Source organism: Oenanthe melanoleuca, chromosome 2 (genome assembly GCF_029582105.1).
Source record: "Oenanthe melanoleuca isolate GR-GAL-2019-014 chromosome 2, OMel1.0, whole genome shotgun sequence".
NCBI lineage: Eukaryota > Metazoa > Chordata > Aves > Passeriformes > Muscicapidae > Oenanthe > Oenanthe melanoleuca.
Genome location: NC_079335.1, coordinates 104875840 through 104898273, shown reverse-complemented (window position 1 = coordinate 104898273; position 22434 = coordinate 104875840). Strand labels below are relative to the sequence as shown.

The window sequence follows — 22434 nt, the reverse complement described above, 5'->3', positions numbered from 1 at the left end:
CTCACATCTGGATGGCACTGCAGGAGCATATTGCTGAAAGCAAACAGGCTTGCAGTTCTGATGGTAATAATTGAGTCTGGAAAATAGTGCATGCATGTATAAGATTCCATTAAAAATCAGGGAGTGAGAGGGATGTCTAATGCAGTCCATTTAGTACAGAACTCTCCAGAGAGTGAAGTGGGGATTATGCCTGCTCCCGTGCTTATTAAAGACTAGTATAGAGGATCCTTGTTGGGCAAATGGTATCTCCATAACAGACACTCTGATAGTCATGAATACATTTCTAATTATATCTTAATGATCTCAGCCACAAATAGGAAAACAAAAATCTTTGTCTCCCTGAGTGGTTACCTTAGTGGCTACAGGATTGGCAAGGTTTAGATTTTCCATCTCCTCTCACAAATCCCTGGGGGCTTCATTGTGAGAAATGAGACTTGTTTATGATGGTGAATTAGATTGCTGTAAAAGGTTATTTCAACAGACAGTTGGGGAATCATAATAGAATAATTTAGTAAAAATGGGAGCTAAAGTATGCTTAATGAAACATGATTAGATTTAATTTTCTTGCTATTTCAATCATTAAAGGTACATTATGCTTTCTCAGACCTCATTTGGGCTCTTTGCCATGGACCCACTCTTAGTAACAGACTGAAACTTGCATGTTCCATTAGGATATGAAAATGGCTAATGATACTCTAGTTTCCTCTCCCTGGCTTTTGTAAAATTTCTGTTACCAGCTTTTCAGATATATTTTAGCTGTTTTCCTCTTTGATCCTTTTATTCCTTCACATCTATTGTACACATTTTTCAGTATGAATAACTGTTTAGGGAGTATAGATTGAATGAAATGAAGTAAAAGACTAATATAGCTACCTAATAATTGTGAGGTGGCTTATTACGAGTATTTAAAAATTTTAATTTAGTTATTACTAGGACTCTGTGGTCTAACAAAGTTCATATTTTAGTTTCTTCATATAAAATATGTTTCTATGCTGTCTTAATCCAGCAATTCTTTGGGATTTTATGGGTTTTTTTTGGTTTGGTTTTTATGGGGATTTTTATTTGTGTTTTGGCTTATTTTTTATTATTTTTCTTTATTCTTTCCTTTTACAGTGCAATGACACATTGTGTGCCACCACATATGGGCTAGAATTTCTATCTGGCCTCTAGTGTTATTTAATTTAGTTCTTGATATTTTATGCCTCTCTCTTAGCATCAAAATGCTACTTTGATCTAAAAATATCCAACTCCTTTTCAGGCTGTGAATTCATATGAGAATAAAGCTGCTCTTTGCTGCTAGACAGCTTGTGTAGAGCAGCAGAACCTTGCTGATCAGTTCAGCTGGTCAGAGCACCAAGGTTGTGGAGTTGAGCCCTGTGTGGGCCATTCACTTCAGAGTTTGACTCAGTGATCCTTGTAGGTCCTTTCCACTTCAGAATATTCTGTGATTCAGTGATCATGGCTCCATTTGTTTTCAGAATTCCAGTCTGTTGTTTGAGGGAGGAAATACAGGGGTTGTTTCAGTGTTTCAGTATGTTATTCCAAGTTGGATGCATGTTTCACTAAGAAAGGCTTCTTTTGTTCAGGATGAAGTTTCTGCGCACAATTGCATGAAAGGCAGAGGAGAAAGGGAGATCTCAGGGTATCCAGTGGCATGTCAATCAGGAATGCTTTAGGGGAAGGGCCCATGTGCAGATCCAAGTTCAAAATCCCTAGAGGAAATGGCTGACTCTGGGTTTCTGAAGCTCAAAATAAGCATTTTGACTACTTAGCATCTTGCCATCTGACATCTCTTACCATCTCCTACTGAAGTTGCTTCAGTTTGTATATACCAGATTTTCCTTGTCGCAGAACCTACTGACAATCTGGACTTTGACTAAAAATGAGAAGAAATGAAAGAACCTAAGTCCTCTACATTTCTTGTAAGATAGTGAACCACTGTGGGATACAGGTGGTGTGATAACCTAGCAAGTGTGTCAGTGCACCCTGGGAATGTTTGTTTGAAGTCTTAAACATTTAAGGAAATTGAAAGTCTAGGTCCATTCTGAAACAGCATAGAGTCTCAAGTCATCTATTTCTCAGCATTGCTAGAATAGTTTCATTTGAATTTCGTATGTCATAGTTGAAATACTTTATGAGAAAATGTGTGTGTATGTATATTCATGTGTCTGTATGTACATATTTAATGGATTCTGTCCTCCTTATAAAGCAATAGATAAAAGTTCTAATATAATCATTTAGTGCCTGTTTACTACTGAAATGAGCTATTTCAACAAGGACAAAAAGTTCTTACTCTTTAGGGGGTTGAAGGCACTTTGTTACACTCTGAAGGCGCTGGAATCTCCTATATTTCCAGGCAATAATTGCCTTAACAGTAATGAAAATCAGGAAGATTGGAGTTGAAGCTATGCCTTACATGTTGATGGCTAAATGTATATGTGTCATTAACTGGAATTTATTTTTGTAAACTATAGCAATTTTCAAGTCTGTATTCTTAAAGTTGATTTCTTGAATCAGTATGTAGGTATTTAAATAGAAATGACTTGGGGCAAGAGAAAGGGTGAGACGAAGAAAACTATAATAAACTTTTCTGCAGATTACCCTGGAAAGATGTGAAGAAAGAAAAGTGCTGTTAATATTACCATAATAATAGTAATAACAAAATGCAGTGTAACTTTCTCTTCTTTGAGAAGGAAATAGGAGTTGCTTTGAAGAGCCCTCTATTTTGCTGAACTTAGCAATTTCTAATTGTCTTTGAACCATCTGATAATTTCTGATGAAAATGGTACAAATTAAATGTGATATCATATTTAGTAGCAAGAGGTATACGTTTTTCCAAGTCATAGCTTCTAATACTGTTTCTATCTGATAATGTTTATGAAAAGCAGAACTGGTTTCCTTTCCTTGTATTCTTGTAAATGTGAGTTAAGCTTTTAAATTGTAAGTTGTGCCATTGCTGCTCTTTGCTGGGTAAGAATTGACTTTAGAAGAGATGAGAGTAAGATTTTTCAGAAGTGGTGCTTGGTTTGTGCCAGGCAAATGCATAGAGTGCTTCAGGGGGTATCAGGTGACCCTGTAGTGCTGGATAACTGTAAATATTGAGATTGCCACCATGGGAGCATGACTCAGGCTAGTCCAAAATTCATTTTGCTATATTCTGGTTTATATACTCAGTGGAGCAATTAATATTCTTTGTCTTTTCTTCTTAGTTTAATATTCTGAGTGGTGAGAATCAAATCAGAGAATCATAGAATAGTTTGGGTAGGAAAAAATCTTTAACTATCATTTTGTTCCAACCCCTCTGCCCTGGGCAGGGATGTCATTCTCTAGACCAGTTTGCTCAAAGCCCTGTCCAGCCAGGCCTGGAACAGTTAGAGGGATGGGGCATCTGTAACTTTTCCTAGGAAACCTGTGCCAGTGTCTCAGCACCCTTGTTGCAAACAATCTATTTCTGCAAGCTATATCTCTTTTACTTAGATCTCATCTTAAATACACAAGAATAATACTCTATTAGCGCATAAAATTATTATAAAACTCATATTGTAAGAATATTTTGAGTAGTAGTAATTACTATTATTGCTATTCTTGTTAGCTGTCATTTCTTTCTCCATTTTACTTCTTTCTCATCAACTCTCTTTCAGATGCTGTTCTGTGGCCTAGCATCATCAAAGTGTTGCTGGCTAAGGGAACAGTTGTCTTTTAATATCAGTGAATTCCTGTGGCTGGAAGATGTATAATTCCTGTGAATGACATTGTATTCATGCTGTTAGTATTTTATAAAGCTAAAATGGGGCTGTCACTTTGTAAGTATGTTTCTGAAATGTATGTACCTGAAATATGACCTTCTTAAAGTGAACATCATGTAGACTTTTTCTAGTGTCACAGGTACAGATAAAATAAGAATTAAATGCAAAGCAGGAAGAAAACAAATAAAAGAATAAAAATCACAATGTAATGAAAAAATGCTATTTCTGTCCCAGACCAACATAACCAAGATACATACAGTGTCTGGTGCCATAGGCATAGCTAATATGAAAGCCAACTCTGTAGAGTCTGGAAACTACAGCAATATCCTGGAAAAATTTAAGCAAGGAAAAGGTTATGGTCATTTAAACTTGAAATTCTCTCTTTGTAGTCTCTAGATTTATTTACTTGTTCTTTTTTAATTTTTCATCTTGATTACATCCAGTTTCTTCTGGTAAACAGTAATAAATTATGTTAATTATGTTAAAAAAAAATCAAAATTATGTTAATCTTGTACAGAATTTAATTAGGTAATGGGGTTGGTGGCTTGTTTGTTGGGACACCAGGTTAAGCTGATCAGTGCTTTGTACGTCTGTGGGAGATTTTTGGAGAAGAGTAGATTTCCTTCCTGTTGTGTCTACAAGAGAAAGAGTGTTTCTAGTATTTACATAGAATCAGAAACTGTACTTCATTTTGCTATGTTTCTTTTTTTATTATTATTTATTCCAGCTGAGAAGTTCTCTGGCTTTGAATACAAACTGCTCCTTCCAAATGTATTCAAACATGGCTCTTAATACCAGACTCATTTCCTTTTTCCTCTGAAAGCAATAAAGCTTTTGATGGCTATATAAACACTGTATTGTATTGTAGGCCTGGATTATAAAAACACTTATGTTTGTAAACTAACATTAAGAGAGGTAGCAAATGCTTCAAGTCTTATTTAGTTTAAATATGTGTATCAAATCCACTTACACTCAGGAGAGTTTTAATCACTGTGGTGCACACAGAGTTAGGACTACTCTGAATTCTAACCTTGCTCTACTATCATAGTTCAGTTCTATTCAGACCTCTGACTCCAGCTCCACTCCTTTTATTCTTGGAATTCATATCCACAGCCTGGCATAAGAAGCAAATACATTCATATTCAAGTTCTTGAATAAGTGCCAAGATAACATTGTGATGCATGGGGTATGAAAGTGTATTTGTGTAATACATACAAAAAAACATACTGTTTATCAGGAACATTAACTTGAGATAGAATTGAGAATAAAGATTATATACCACTAATTTATGGAAGAAGAAACTTTATAGAGATAGTTTGCCCATAAACTCCATTCCTTGGAGTTCACAAAGATACTGTAACATACTAAAAATATTTTTGTTTTCTGGGTTTGTATTTAATAATGTGGTTATGGTAAAAATTTGCTAATGTCCATGGTCCTTAATTAACTGATAAAAAACCCCAAACCAACAAACCCAACATATACATTAGTCTATTATGCATTCTACTTTTTTTCAGTGTTTAGTCATCTGGAAGGAAAAATGCCAAAATGGGGGAGATACCCAATTCTGTAATATTCTGCAAAGTCAGAAGACAGGGACAAGACTAGTCGTTTGAAAGTTGTTATAATTTAAGTATTGAATCAATCATTAATTGTCTCATCCTGACCATGGATATTAAGCACAGAAAAATCATGCCAAATAAAATCTCCACATAGTAATTCTTTAGAGTACACATGGATTTCACTACTAAGCAAACAACCTGCAATCTGTTTGAGAGATACTATTTATTGAGTATAACACCACAAGGACCACTGTAGTCATTAATAGACTTACTTATTAGGTTTTTTTACACCTATGTTGGGGGTTGAATGTTTTTCTATTACTGTGTCAAGTTAAAGAATTTTTCCCATTATCATGCCAGTGGATCTGGCCGGGTTACACCCAAGACCTTTTCAGGACTTTAGACAAAAAGGGTAGGTGGGAGCGGCTTCAGGAGGGACTCGTGTTTCTGGGGAGCTCGGAGAAGGATCTCCTGTCTGCAGCCATGCGGCCGAAGGCAGGAGAGCCAGACCCTCTGCGATCACCTGCCCTGCATCTGCCCTGCTCCAGCCTCCGGTCTCTGCGGACACAGCTGAGCACCAGAACCCAAACGGTGAGCGAGGAGCTGCCCGCTCCAGCCGCTCCTCCCTGAGACCGGCGCGGCCGCTGCCGCCCCCTCCCACCTCTGCTCCCGCCGAGAGAGAGCGTGCCCACAGCTAAAGAAAGGACTGGAACCGAGTTAGCTGTTCTGTTTTGTTAGTAATTTTAGCAACTGCTGTTGTTTCTGCTTGTACAGTTAGATATATTAGTAAAAGAGCTGTTATTCCTACCCCCTTATCTCTGCCTCAGAGTCCTTGATTCAAACAATTATAATACTTGGGGGGAGTGGAATTAAAGCCTCTATTTCAAAGGAAAACTTTTGCCTTTCTTGGCAGACACCTGTCCTTCAAACTAGGACAATCTAATAAATACAGTGTTTTGCAATGTGGAGTTTTCATTTGCAGCAATCAGTTCATAATTTCTCTTGCCCTGACTGCTTAGTGTTCTAGTAGGAATATAGTTTGCTAAGAGCAAAATTGCTTGTCTGTCTAAGCCCAGAACAGAAACATGAAAGAAGTGCTCTCTCTCTCATGGGATAATAATCCTGGCTGTGTTACTTTCTAGCATTCCTGCCAGTCTGTTCTCTGAGGAATACTGTTAGTGCTCCTGTTTTCTGCCATCTGGTTTGGTACCTTGGTATCAACTAACACATGTAGCTACTCTAGGAGTAACTTGAATGAGGAAAGGATGGAAGATGAGTTTCATGCACAGTAGTATGTGTCCTTTAAGCTGCGTAGATTGATAGCTGGTAGAGCCTGGTTGTTGAGTATGCTTATTTTCTACATGCATGTCTCTTGGGAACATGCAAAATCTCTATGAACAGGTGTCCACAAATGAGATGTACAGACTGACTTAAAAAAAAAAAAAAAGATATAAAATATAAAGAGAATTTCCTAATGTCTCTCAGACTAGTAATCAGCTACTTTAATAATCACTGAAATAAATAATAATAGAAATTGAGGAATGATGTATTTTGGAGGTGCCAAATATAATCAGACTATACCATGATCCTGACAACAGAAGATTCAGCAGACGTTTCCTTTTGATTTAACAGTCCTTAATTGTTTTCAAGTTTAATGTAACTTGAATAAACTAGTTATCAACTTTCTCTGTTGCAATTACAGATTAAGTAAATGTGAATGTGTGGGAAAAAACAATGCTTTTCAAACTAAATAGTATTTTGAAGGTAGAAGGCGTAAAGCAAGGAGTAAAGTAAAAAATATTAAACATGTAAATGTGTTTCTTCTGCCACTTTTGACAGCTTGAATATATCTCTCAACCCAACAAAATCGTGGTAGAGAAAATAATTCTTTCCTCATTCAGACAGGTTCAATTTCCCTGTACATCTTTGTCAGCCCGTGGCTTCTTATTCAATATCTTTTTCACCAACACCACTGAATTTTAAGGAAGTCTGTGAGTACAAAGAATAAAACATTCAGTTTGAGATTAAGAGGGACAATGGATACTTTTTTCTATCCTTTTTACTTCTTTGTGAAAGCATAGCTTTTCCTCTGATAGTTTTTTTGTCAGGATTTTTTTCAGTTATGGAAAAAATGTCAGGAAAGGCTTTTCAATCCCAATCTTGCACACCTCAGTAGGCAGCAGAAGCTGAGTCATTATCAGTTTTTGCTTTTAAATACTACTTTAGCAACTAGTTAGCTATGGATATGGGAGTAGGTTCTGAGTGAAAAGAGACAGAGACCCATTCCTTAACAGCTGATGATGGATTAATGAACAGAGAGTATAGGAGACTTATTTCCTTGTGGTGGCAAAGTGTCTTTTGCATCAAAGCAAAATCCATGTAGAAAAAAAGATGCCCACTGATTGTTATCTGTCATTCTGAATTCTTTAAGAAGAAGCTTTTAATGAATGCTGGAAATGCAAGTCTGATAAGTGAATATTATGGTTTCATAATTTTTGGCATAACGTTTGATTGTGGCTCCCAAGTGACTTTGCAGTTCAAATGCTTCACTGCTTCTTGAGATTCTCCAAAGCATCTACAGATTTATGAGTAAATATGAAGTTACTGATGTGGTGGTATCTATTAATTGTGGAGTTTCATTGCTTCAGAACATACCAGAATGAATTCTTCCAGAATACTGGATCTTCATTGATATCAGGAAGTTTAATTCTCCAGAGTGAGATAGCTGTATAGATTTTTTTTCCATACTGTCTCTTCAGTTGAATGCGAATTTTTCCTTTTGGGAAACTTCAGTGTTTTTCACAATGAATAGTTTTAATCCTCAGGAGACTAATTTGCTTTGCTACTTTTTTCTAGGTAATGGGGAAATTTGTTTTTATATGAAATCGCTTCTGTCTGTCCTCTCTGTGAAGGTGCCTGACTCTGCTTGAGACAGGAGCCTAATCAGACTCCCTCTGTTGACAGGAAAGAAAATTTTCCATGAGGGTGGGGTTCTTTCACTAAGATTTTTAGGTGCAAAAGGATAAGCTTCGATGTTTCATCACTGCTAGAAATCTAGGTACAATTTTGTAGAAAGAAGAAATGTAACTCTATTTTAAGAGCTGCTGCTGAATTGCTTTACAATTCATCTGTTACAGTGAATGTAAGATTGTGAATTTTACATTGCCTGCTGCAGTGGGTATTAGAACAAAGTCTAAGACTAATTCTGCTGTTTTGTGTTGGCTGATGCTTGACATTCTAGGTTTTTATTAATGGTTTCCTTTCTCTTAGTTAATCCTTCAAAATCACTACTCTTCCCCTATACTCAATTGACTTTGCCTAATCACATACTGACTAAGAAAACAGATGCTCTTTATTTTTCGATATTTCATCAGGAATGTCTGTGAAAGTTGCAAGAGCTAAAATATTTGTGTGTGAACTGAATATGTCACTGTTGTGATACATTTGAAAAGCACAGTCATTCTAGAAATTGGCTGTCAGATCAGTAGTTGCTCCTTTTTGTGTGACCATTCCCAGATGGAAATATTTGGAAATATTAGTTCTGGTAGAACTGTACTTTTGAAAAAGTCTGATTTTTGAAAAGCAGAATAGCAAGATATATGACTGTGCTTACTTCTGATTCAGATAATTAATAATGAAAATAGTATTATCTTAATGTTAGAGATCCATATTTATATGCTTTTGGTTTGTATATAATTGGTCTTACGAATCAAAAGTCACAAAATGTTAAAGATAAAATTAACCAGCTGGAAAAGGTTCATATTCCCTGTTTCATAAACAAAGCAATAGCAAATCAAAATAAGCTAGGTTGAATGCAATCTTAAATTATGTTCCAGTAAAGAGGTACTTGTTAACATCAGTGTTTTGGTTTATTTCATCTCAACTATACCATGACAAAAAAATCATCAGATAAGAATGGCATATTTTAATAAATGTAATTTGAATATTGTTAATTTCTATAATTTTCTTCTTTCAATGGATTTAGTGTATGAAAAATCAAGCCTCTATCTTCTTATGTTCCCTTACTTGCCTAACTTGTGTTCATGGATTGTATATAAGCTTGAGAAGGAATTTGTGAAGTTTAATCTCTCTGATTATATTGAATGAGCAGGACTACTGTGGTATGTAGTGTAAGATTTAATTACAGCATATCTGTAAACATAGCATTTAGGACTTTCTCTTCTGGGTTCTTAGATGCGTAAGTAGGAGACATATGTGAAGTCTCCCAAATTACAAACCTCTTATCACAAGTTCAATCTCTTTTGTTATCTAAAATGTAATTAAAATACTGTAGTTTGCCTAGTACTGTTCTAAGATCTAATCCCCGTAAAGGAAGAGAAAAGGCAGCTTTAGCCATAGTATCTTGCCAAGATTCCTACTCCCTCTTTGCTAATTCACACCCTTTTACCTAACTGGCTTAAATAAATACTTCAACTGATTTATTTTGCGAAAGTATAACCTTTCAAAATTAAAATGAAAAGTTTAATGGTCTAAATACAGTTCAGTCCTATTTGAAAAGCTTGATTTATCTGCTGTGGTTTCTTTTTTTTAATACTAGTATTTCCTTGTTATGCCCTTGGTATTTCATAGCTGTCCTTTTTAAGCACTGAAGCAATTAGTTTTGAGAAGGCTGATTCTTCAGGGTCCAGTGCTTTCCTGCTTTTCATTCGCCAAAGCTGTACATTTTAATGAAGTTGTTTCATCTGTGTTGCCAAACACTAGAATTTTACTGCTTCAATTCTAATTATCTATGCTGGCAAATGCTATGTTTTATTAAAGCTGTCAAGTGTACTGTTCATTAAATGTCCACAGTAAGTGGTGCTGTGCACACAAATTAGATCAGCTTTACTCTTTGATAGATTATGAAGTTAAATATTTCCATATAGACCTCTAATACTGAGTCTAACAGCAATCAGTGATGGCTTAGATAACTGTAGCTTCTTGGAACCTAATATCTTGTCAAAACCCATCATGGAACATACATTAAGTCACTACTAGTACAGCTGAGTATACCATTTGTATGATTATTTAGTTATTAAGATACCATTTTCCTTCTTCAATATATCTGCATTGTATCTTGAATTCTAATTTATATGTATTTAGAATAAGTTTTGTTATTTATGCTTTGATATAAGTAAAAGCATCAGTGGTGGTCATTCAGCAGAGAGTTGCAAAGTGCAATTGATGTCCATTTAAAGCAAAAGTGGCTCCACTGAAATGTTACTAACTTGGTGAATGTGAAAGACTGTTATCATAAGCAAATAACAACTTCTCTTCTAATTGCATATCTGAAAGAGAAATTTTACTAGAAGATGTTTACTTCTAATATATGAAGCAGTAATAAAAATATTGTACTTGAAAAGAAAATATTTGAGTCAGCTCTTGTTTTGACATTTGGGGATTTTTTTGCTTTTGTTAATTTTCTGTTCTCTGTGTGTGTATCATTATCCTCCATAGTGGAAATAGTCATTCTTGCTGTTTAATGTATTGTTTTCTAGGTGTTCTTTAGGAGAATTAGTGAGATATTGTGATGATAGACTATGAGAGAAACACATTGTTTATCTTTAGAAAATGATGTTTTTCTTATCCTTCAGCTATCTGTAGTAAAATAACTTCAAATTTCTTTTTAATACCATGGCTTTATGATGTCTGTTTTCGATATTGGTTACCTTACCTTTGAGGAGTCTGGTGTTTATACTTTCCAGCTTTTCTTTTGAATATGTCAGGCTGTATTTCAAACTTTTAGAGGAACAGATATTTATTGTGTTCTTTATGGAAATCGTAAATAGCATCTCAAAATGCTATATAAAGTAAATAAAATTTAAGAGCTCTTGGATATATATTTTTAAGGCTTGGTTAGAAAACTACAGTTCTTCAAAAGGCTGTGAGAAACTTTTCTTTGTCTTTTCTCCTTACAATCTATTTTAGAGCACTTTACTATGAATAGAAAATTCATATAACGTGAAGTTGAATAGGAGGCTGTGTATGTTTAATTTTCTTTTAATGCATTATGTCTTAACATATATATTTCATGGTATTTGTAGGAAATAATGCATTTTATTTTTTTAGTGCAGAAACAGAAAGTGTTCCTTTGCATTCAAGAACTTAAGTGGTTTTTGTCATCTGAAATCTTTAACTTCAGACAAGTTTCATCATATTCAACTTAAATTTTTTTTTCAATTGCCTACTGTCAGGCGGGAAATGGACCCTAATAAACAGTTTATTCTGTGGCAGTGAAGTAGTTGAGCAATACCAATATACTGAGAGATTTGCTGGGAAAGGGACACGTGAAGTTACCTAAGTGCATGTGAGAAACCTACAGTGCTTGAAATGTGGCAATTTTTTCTTAGTTGGTATTTTCACTTTGGATATATGTATTTATTTGGCTTTGAGTCTGAAAATTTGACAAAATATTTCCTGAATCTTCCAGGGAAATTTGAAAAGTATTTAGGCTTATACTTACATCTAAACTCAAGATTTGTCAAGGCTTGTCCTAATTTGGCTTTTTGGAAGTTATCTGAGTTATTACTGTCCCTAGTGTCTATATAAATTCATATTGATTGCATTGCCTTATCCACTCTTTTCAGCCCGAGTGTTCAACTGTAGTGAATATAACAGAAGAAAATATATTTCTTTATAAACCTTGCTGCCTTCCTTTTCTCAGTGTAGTCTCAACAATTGTGAAAAATCACTGAAGCAATCATCAAACATAAGAAAGACATTAAAAATGTGATGCAGTTCAAGACAGTCATAAGTCTTTAATGTGTCTGTGAAATTATGAATGTATACAAAGAAAAACAACAAATAGACTTATGGTAAGATTATCAACCTGAGGCTTATAAGAGTAACAATAATGCCATTAATAAAAGAAATATCATACAAAGGGAAATATTTCTGGTTCTGACTATATAGAGATTAGGCTTATAAAGTTCTATGCCATATTTAAAAGTCCTAACATTTTAGACCTAGATAAGAATTGTTTTAGTTTAAAATAACATAGGAAAAGTTCTGATCTAAGGTTGTAGATCAGGGTCCCTTAAATTAATGTTATCTACTAAGATATTTGGCTGGTTTAACAGTATTTTAAATATTGAATTTTAAGGGATTGATTTAATTGCTTTTGTATTACCACATTTTTTAAGGCAATAGTCTTCTAACCTTGCAAAAGGAATATTAGATTTTATTTTTTTTTACTGTTTTGTTTTGTTTTGTTTTGTTTTTGCAGAGATACCAGGACAGTGTACTTGGGAATACAATGCAAACGCTAATTGCCTTACTGAATAATATCGTTGCTAACAAAAATATGAACATGATGATACTCTTTGAACAAGGTATGTCATTTTTATCTTTATTCTCCTTTGTTCTCAGGTGTTTCCCAGTCTGTAGTATCTGGTGCCCTGTGAAACTAAGCTTCTATTTATTTAGATTTTGTAGTGGTTGTTAGATAATCACATTGTAACTGATGTCGTCCTTGTCACTTCCTCTTCCTTCCTTATCAATTTGATTACAAATTCAGCTTTTAAAAAGTTTTTCTTCCAAGAAAATATGCTTACATAAGAATTACTAACTGAAAATTACATTATGCCTGAAAAATAGCTTGGGAAGAAAGGCATAGGCTAAAGTACAGTGCAAAGTATGGAGAGACTTCCTTTTCTCACTGGTTAAACCTGTGAAAGGATAAGTTGTACAATATTCGTGCACATTTTAAAGAAACAGCTTCTGTTCCAGTCCAGTGATGTAGACTAATGGGGTGGAAACCAAACTGACAATGAAGTCTTAGTCTACGAACCATTGCATGTCTTCATGAAATGTTTACCACCTAAGCTGGGTAATAAAACAAGTTGGATAATAAAAAGTCCAGCCACTCTCCAGGCACAAGTTGCCTGGAGATTGTGTGGATGTCCCATCCTTGAGAGTCTTCAAGGTCAGGCTGGACAGGGTTCTGAGCAACCTGACGTAGCTGAAGATGTCCCTGCTTATTTCAAGAGGTTTGTATTAGATGACCTTTAAAGGTCCTTTCCAACCCAAACTATTCTATGATTCCATGATTCCTTTCACTGTGTTTTATTATCTAAGCTCATTATATTTGAAAAATTGGTTCTGGAAAGAGGTTTCTGCAATTGGAAATCTATATAAATTACAAGCTTGTTTAGACACATACATTTTGATAGCAATTCTTCTGTTTATCATGAATGGGTGAGTGATATGTAGCAATGCAGTTCTATGCTATCATTTGTACTATTTGTTGGTACGCATACCAACCTATGAATCCATCAAGATGGGTAGTAGGAATCATGTCCTTATTTTCAGAATAACCATAGTAGTTAAAACACTGATCCAGAAAGCAAGAGAGCTGAATTCCTGGACCCTTCTAGTCTTTAGGTATTGAATGGGTAATGCCAATATTCAGGAGACAAACTGGAACTTGACATTGTTGCTAATAACATGTTTCCCTCCTCTGTTGCAAACAGATCCACTCTGAAGTTAGTCGTGTATTAGAGGAGAACAGAGCCAGAAAAAAAAAAAAGTAGAATAGTATGAATAATTTGGAAAGGGCTGGTCCATAGGATTCTGATTCTTTGGTTATTTCTCATCAAACTGCCTATCACACTTAGAATTGCTTGCAGTTTCTTGGAATTTAGATGTGTATGCTACTTTTAGTATCTTTAGGCACATCTGCTTTCTGTCAGGCGAAATCCTAAGTCAGCATTGACCTGAGTTGCAGCAGGGTAACTTGTTAAAACTGCACAATGCAAAGAAGTTTGTTCAAATCCCACAAGCACTGTAACCACATAATTGGCATACCTTACTTAAAGTAATACACTCTGCCTTTCTGATTGGCAAATTAGGTGCAAAACTGTTCAGCAGCATGGCAGAAACACTTCCGTTCCCTAAATATCTCTTCTTTATTGTCCTACAGGGTGAAATCTTGTGTGCTTTTTATGCTGCTGGTAGTATGTCTGTGCTCTTTCACTTCTCATCTGCTCCAAAAATAAAGCACATCTCTTCAGTCATGCTAGTTTCCAAATTAAGGAAGCAGGATAGAAATAATATTAAAGTCTTTTTCTTGCGCTATGTCATAATGACTCCAGTAATATTTTCAGACTAATACTGATTAGATAACACTAGCTTGGGCTCACTGAACTCCAGCAACCACACTAGAGAAAGCAGCACAGCAGCCAAAAATAATTTATCTCAAGTCAAATGTCCCCATCTTCTCTCATCCCTTTTCCCCACTGGCTAATTGTCAGAGTACTGGAAACCTGGATTTTAGCCAGTGCTTTATTGATTTAGGGCCTAATTTTCAAGTAAAGAACTTCTAAAATTTGTTTTGCCAAGGATGTTATGAGAGTATTGATCTTGTAATTGCAGACTGTTAGATTTTCTTGGAATTAAAAGGGGAGAGAAGTTATTCTGTGCAAACTGGAGGGCTTTATGTCCTTTGCATTACCATCTGTAAATATATAGTGTTCACAGCAGGAAAATACCTTAAACTTCTGCTGCCATATCTTTGGCATTTAGCTTCTCATTTTTTAATGACTTTTGTGTGATGGAGAAAAATTCAGTCTAGTAAAATGAAAACTGAGCTTTGTCTTGCAGGAAAATATCCTGGACTCCAAGTAGAAAAGTTGAATATGAGTCAGCAGTGTGTATTTGCAGCCATCAAGGCAAAAGAGGGCTGCAATGAGAAAGAAAAACTAGAAGGTTGAGGAAAGTCATTATTCTCCTCCATTCATTGTAGTGGCTAGTATTGAGCTCCAGACTATAAGAAAGACATTGACAATCAGGAAAACGTCCAGAGAAGGGCAACCAAAATGTCTAGGAGAGTGGACTACGATGTGTATTTTTTCAGCCTCTGCCTGTACTATTACATGAATGTATTCATTCCCAAGTGCAGAGCTTTGTACTTGCCTTTGTTAAACAAAAGGTTTCTGGCAGCCCTTTTTTTTCAGCTCTTCGGCTTCTTCAGCTCTTTCCAAATCTATCAATCCTTCATCACATCAGCTTCAATGTCATCTGTAAACTTGCTGAACATGCATGTTAATACATCCTATTAACACTGTGTCTGTGCTGATAATGAAGGTATTCAACATTCATCATCTATTCTCCTGCGTTAAAAAGAGCTGAAGACAGAGTATTATGGGTCTTCAATTTCCCTTATTTCCCTGTTACAGTGAAATAATTAATTAATGTATATATGGAGCTTTAGAAATTAAAAACCATAGATACTTGCTGAACATTAGAAGGAACTCAGGTTAGGTGGTCAGTCCTGTCAAGGTTTTTGTATCTAAGAGTCAAGACACTAGCAATAAAGATTTCATTGCAATTTTGTGCAGCTGCCAAGAAGCTGTATTTTTGCAGACAGATAATTTAGAGAACCACGTCACTGTTTCTTTTTGTACCTGTTAGCCTTCAGAATTTTCACTTGCTCAAAGGAGTTGTATGAAGTGATAGATTTTTTAAAGGGCTATAGCTTACATGTTGAACTTTTCCCTTTCTCAAGAAAATTTTGCATGATGGCACTTTCTGCATTACTACTTCTGTGATTTCCTGTTATTAGAAATTATATGCTTGTGTATTTCAGCAACTTTCATAGACAGTGGATTGCCTAGTATTAATTTCTCTCTTCCCTGAACTGTGTCCTTTTGTGTTACAATACATCAGGCATGTACTGATAACCACTTAAAATGTTTAAAGGCGAAAATGAAGAATAACAAATGCAACTGAAGTCACAGAAGGAATTTAAAGTGTCCTGTACTTGTTAGCAGCTATTAAACTTTTGTTCTGTTAACATTAATGACAATTTCCACTTAATAATCAGAGGGGAATTATATGATTCAGTTTAATTACTGAGACTGGAATTCAATAAGGAGGCTAGGATTAATATAGGGTCCCTTGTGAATAGTTAAAGAAAGATATTAAAAGGCCAAGAAAATTGTGGTCATTTTCAGCATGGTCTTCTGAGAGAATGACACCTCTCTTTCTCTGTCTTGGCTTCTGACTGCCAGTCTTTCTTTCCTCTCTTTCCCCATGTTTTGTCAAGACAATTTTAAGTTCGCTTGAGAGAGCACAGAGGTCCAAATATATGAAATATGTATTCAATCTATAATAACCATAATCTGTCATGAGATAGAGACCCACGTTAGTGCCATAATTTAGGGAAAGACAAAAGGATTATCAATTAAATATTCTACACTAGTGTTCAGCAAATAGAATAGTGCTATACATGACATGTACAGAATATAGATATGCACTTTTACTCTTTACATACTGTAAAGATCTATTAACTAATACATCTCCATGGCCTCTTCAGTATTCACTTCCCAGTTTCTTTGTAGGATTTCTGCAGTCTCTGTTTAAGGTTTGTAACCACTGATTTTAATGGTGCATTGTCAGTGCCTGAGGAGAGTACCAATGAAAGGATCCCACAGGCTCAGTCAGTGCATGAGAGCAACTCATACTGGAGGGCGTGCTTATAGTTGGGTGAGAGGACAAAGCAGCACCAAGGTTTCAGAAATAGGGGAGGGAGTCATCAGTGAAGAGGATGGTAACTTAACTGCCAGGGAGGTAGGCATAGATACAAGATGCAGATCTGTACAAAGACGGGTATTGTTAGTTCTACTGATCATGAAACAACCAGCTATACATTACTTTGTGCCTGTTGTATTAAAAGGGTTGACTTTTGTTGACCCTAAAATAAAAACCCTGTTCTAGATGTTAAAATTATGAGTTCCTAAGCAAATGTTGTAGGAGTATGGTGGTTGACCATCAGGTGCTAGACCAGTCTATTGAAAAGACATATTGTCTCTCTTAGATATGTGTCTAGTGACAAGTACTGACATACTGTCAAATTTAGACATAAGACAAGCTGTGAAGTCAGGGTTGGCTGCTTGATAAGTGAGCGGTGTGAGTGTGCAAGGCTTCTTCATTATGTGTATGTGATGATTAATAAATAGCCAAGTGCACCACAGCACTTAATGTAGTGAAATTCTTGTACTCAAGTACAATTCACAGATATATAGACTTTTTGGTTTTCTTTCAGTTCAGTCTCTTTGTTGCTTTTCTTTCTTTGCTTGTGGTTTTTTTGGGGGAGTTGGTTTGTTTTTCACATAGTTTGTACAAATTAAAAGTAGAATCATTGTCTAGTTAGCAGTGCTTTCCAACTCTGAGTATGGTTTGTCCATGGGTAATATTCAAAGGCAAGAAATTTCTTGATTCTAACTGTTGCATCATTTTGTTTATAGGAAGAGTTTGGGTATATCATATTCAGTTGTAGAGAAATGTCTTTCAAAGACTTTAATTGCTTCACAAGGATCTTCGTTCTGAAGAAATGAATAAAGTATCTTGTTGGAAAATAGATTTTATAGGCTGCAGTGGATAACTTCTCATATCTGTTTGCAGCTATTTATTCCTGATAATGCATCAAATTTATTATGCTTATATAAAAAGCTATTTTCAACATGTTTAGAAAGTAATTCCAAGTTTCCGCTGTTACTTAAAGCTGATCTAGTAAACTGTTTTCAGCCCAGTATTATTTATGAATGAGTTTACATTTTTAGCTTTTCTATATCCCGTTATACTCCATAAATCAGTCACCAATTTTTTTGATGATGGTCATGTAAGGAGGTGATTTATATATAAAGTTCAACGCAGTCATGTTGAATTTAATTACCTTTGCCAGACTATACTGCTGTGATCTTGTGTTTGGCTACCATACTGAAGTAACTAGCACTAGCAGTATAAGCAGAGATGTTTGTCTGAATGCTAAAAACAAGTTTCCATTATATGGTAAAGCATATCCTAAACTTTATGTCTTAATTATGTTGAATCTCAGAAACTAAAGTAAAAGGGAGATTATGGCATTTAGTACAATAAAAATAGTCTTTTAGTTGTGTGAAAATGTGACCGCTATTAGTAGCACATGGTATTTTAAGCAGTTTATGGAAAACCTGAAATTCTTAAGGAAGGATCTTTGTTGGAAGCATAGAATGTCAGCTACAGCAGTCATTGATAATATTGAATAGTATTAGAGTAGATAATATTGATAATATTCAATATTATACTAAGAAAGCATACTAGGTGCTTAAAGCAGGGACAGTTATTAAAAAGAACAGATCTGCAATGAAGTTTGTAGTCAGGTGATCATAACTCATTTGCACCTCATGAAAGAAAGATCAGCTTTCATGGCTGAAGTATCCTTATTCACCTTGTGGTCCACTTCTTTGACTTTTGGTCAGATATCAAGAGATTATTTAGATTTCAAATGTGTCTTTGTGTGTTCTATTTTTAAAGAGAGACCAACATCAACCTTTTTATTGGAGGGGGAAAAAAAAGAAAAAAAAAGAAAAAAGTCTTTTAAATACACAGATCTTTACAAAACGATAGTTATTACTACCATCTCTAGATAGATCCCAAATGTTTCTAACCTACCTAAACCTTAGGAAGATATTCTGCCTTTCACTTCCTCAGAGATAATATGATTTCAGCTTCAGTTTCCAAAAGGCATTTGATCATGGTGCCCATAGCACACTTTAACAGTTTGTAGCTTCCTAGCCAGCTCTCTTGTCATGTGCTACATCACCAATGTTCATGAATTTAGTCAGTAGACTGCAGTAAGTTGACAGACCAGATCTTCCTCCCTGCTACACCCACCTGTGCAGTAGTCTGAACTACAGTGCAACTCTGAGAAGGCATTCATGTGTCATTACATGTGACTTGGATTTTAGGAGTAAAATTGAGTTTTTGTAGTAGCTGGTTGCAAAGTTGCAGCATTTTCTTCCAAGGTGGGAGAATTTAACTATCTCTTAAGACGGCGGTCAAGAAGAGGAGCGTGAATTAGTCATACAGAAGGAGTCTCCTTGCAAGGGAAAAGCAGTACTTAAAAATTCTATAGAATACGTTGTTTAAACTAATATGCCCTTTAAAAAAGAAAAAAGCAACAACAAATAAAACCACAGACTTTGTCTGTGGAGAAATTAGACACACATTCAGGCAGGTTCTGAAGTTATTTACTCATTCCTTACTAGCTTCTATTTTTTGTAGGAGTCTCCTGCAGAAGTTTTACAAGATACAATATAGAAGTATTTGTTTAGTGACTGCAGATAGAAAAGGTGTTTTATGGTAGTGCTTTATATCTGCTTACTGTAAAACTTAGTTCATATGCAATTTACTGTGATTCTGAATAGAGAGATTACCAGGAAGAGTAAGTCAGGGAAATCAATATGAGTGAGAACCTAAAAGCATTTTTTCTGTATTTAGTCAATATTTAGAAACAAAATGCTCTTAATTAAATCAATGTAAAATTAGAAATAATTTTAAAATACAAAAAATAAATGTATCATCTTGTCTGAGTAGTTCCAGATGTTGTTTCTGTATCAATTGGATGTGAGAGAGACAGTCCCTTGCAGAGGCCTTCCAGCCTCTGCCATGCAGGATGTGTTTCCCAGCTCCTTGCCAGTAGTGTAGTAGTTAGTTCAGCTCTTGAGCACAGAAGTGTCTCTATGAACATCAAAAGATAAATAGTCCTGTGTTGTGTGCCTTGTGTTCATTTAAGTTACGGTTTATATGAGAAGTCAAAGGTAGTTGAGCCTGAAGAAGTTTCTTCTGTGATGTGAGGAAGCTCAGAATGCATTTTAGCAGTATTAAGACATATTTTTCTGACCCAAAATGCCAATCACTCTGGTGAAAGTGTGTAACATCACATGGGTAAACTTAGAAGCCTATTATCATAAAAGATACATGGGAGTCATGTCAAAATAGCATGGTAGTAGTGTAGCCTTTGAGGAAAAAATAATCTGTGTCATCCTGTGATATTCATCAATGCAGCCATCTGAAAACAATGAAGATAGAAATGGTAATTGTTGCGAGGAACAGTTATGCGATTCAAGAAGAACCAAGCCTATTGTTGTTGAGAATCATACCCATAAGGCACAAAATATCACTGCATGCTTGCTAGAACTTCAAAGGCTAAAATAACTGAATAAGGCCTCAACTTGTCTCCCTAATGCTGTACTGTAAAAGAGAACTGGTATTTCTGTGGTTGGAGTAGGTGTCCTGATGCTATCTGTCCCTGTGGCCATCCAAGCAGATCATCTTGTGGCGTAGTGGCTGCTTGAACTACCTAAGATGTCTCATTTAACACCTAATCAATGGAAAAGAACAGAATAATAACAAAAAATATTCATAGTCCTGTCATTCCCTTATGTTCTAGTCTGGCAGGCTTTATGCAGACATCTAATTGTACATCTGATCAGCTTAGTTTGGTGGGAGGTTAGTTCAATAAATATAGCAATTTCAAAGCGTAGACTGTCTTTAAATTTTTAAGATGCCGACCATAATAGACATTTTCTCTACCTATCCGATACCTGGGCAAATTTAAGATTTAAGGTTTTGACTGGGTGGATACTCTGATTGATACTACATGGAGGCAGAAACCTAAACTGAAAAAGTAAAGTTTTTTTGTTAAAATGAAAGGCATAGATTTCCCATCAGGTTGAGGTTGTGGGTATCCAAAGGTTTCCTGCTGACAAACTCAGGACTGTGAACCAGGAAAGTCTTCAAAGCCTTATTCTCCTTCTCACACACTTAGTCATAAAAATGGTATTTTTTTCTTCCGCTCTAGAGACTGTGGTCTTTGCATTTACTCTAGATGCTGCTTTTACTGAAGTGTGATTCAAGCATTGTTATTTGACATTTATAATTTATAACTAGGTAAGTAAGTACCTATCATATTAGGTTAAATATTGATGATGCAAACTATTTATTACAGATAATAAATTAAATCTAATTATGACGATATCCCTGTGTATCTTGTCAGATATAATTAGTAAGCTGAAAGGTCATTTTAGGAGACAAAATTAAAAATGTAGCTGTATATTTGAAAAGAGACACATTTTAAATACAGTTACTGTATTACTACAGCCATAGGTTGTAGAGCTATCAGGTATGTTCTGTTCTAGCAGTTAGAACAGTTTCAGTATGAAAGCAATGTACCCCTGCCAGTTTGAGGTAAGTGTAAAGTCACAAAAGTACAAAGTACTATACACAAAATTAAATTATATCAATCATTCTGTCATAGGGAAGAGGCTTCTTCAGACACACTTGTATAATCCTACTGAAAGAAGTTCATTTTGTCAGTTCTGGTTTTGACACAACCAGATCTATCTAGTGGACAGATAAATTAAATCTGAGGTTTTCCACTGCTTTGAAGAATGGTTTGGGGTTTTTATTTGTTTTGTTTTAAATGTCTTCAATAGTTGTCATAGCTCCCGTGCAGGCAGATATTTTTGTCTTCTAAGTTATTTTCAGGAAAACTGTGTACTGAATAGATATGTTTAAACCATTTGTGGACAATTAAACTTGCAAATAATTTCTTCTTTAAAGCAGAAATGGAATTACATCATAATGGAGAAACTGAAATTATTTACATTATTTAAAGCCTTTTGAAATTCCCAATTTTTAGACAAATATAAAGCAGAAGTCTATATTACTTGAGACTTTTCCTGTGATACTTTTCCTCTTCCACCTAAATATTTTTTATTTTTCAAATTTTAGCCAAAAATAACGTTTAGATGTAGTCTTTTTAGGATGATATTTTCTTTTGCTATTCTGGATCTAATTTTATAATATTGTTTAGCTTAGCTTTTCCAAACACTTCAATTTACATTTTAATGTGCATTTCATATTCAGTAACTCATTTCTATAGTAAAATTTCTTTTGAAGCCTTTACATATGGATTTTCCAACATTTTAAGGCACTATATATTCAGGTGAGTGTTTGTGTTCTCATACAAGTTATTTAGACAAGTTACCACTCCTCATCTGGTAAGTTTTTCATGTGGTGTTTGATCAATGCCTTGTAGATCTGATAGGGTAACTAATTTTGTGTATAGTTGTACACATGATTTTTTGCATTTTATAGCAATGTATCTGCATGTAGTCAGTTTTTGTTAGTCAGCTGATGGGGGAACCTGTTTGAGGTGCAGCTGAAACCTCCAGCTGAGGGACAGTGGTTATTTAAACTGCAGTGACAGAATTGTAGATGTCTACCTGATGTTGCTGGTTTTTTAAGAAAATACATTTCATAAATGTAGTCCAAACTTGTCTATCCATGCCTTAAAAAAAGTA

At 35.1% G+C, this 22434-nt stretch overlaps 1 protein-coding gene across 2 annotated transcripts in view; it reads left to right on the top strand.

Moving 5' to 3' along the window:
• ULK4 (unc-51 like kinase 4) overlaps positions 1–22434 on the top strand; it is a 210871-nt gene that overhangs the window by 109831 nt on the left and 78606 nt on the right. For both annotated transcript variants that reach the window (XM_056485487.1, XM_056485488.1), the window contains exon 32: positions 12534–12639. In XM_056485487.1, coding sequence (XP_056341462.1) covers positions 12534–12639 — 106 coding nt within the window. The remainder of the gene's footprint in view (positions 1–12533; positions 12640–22434) is intronic.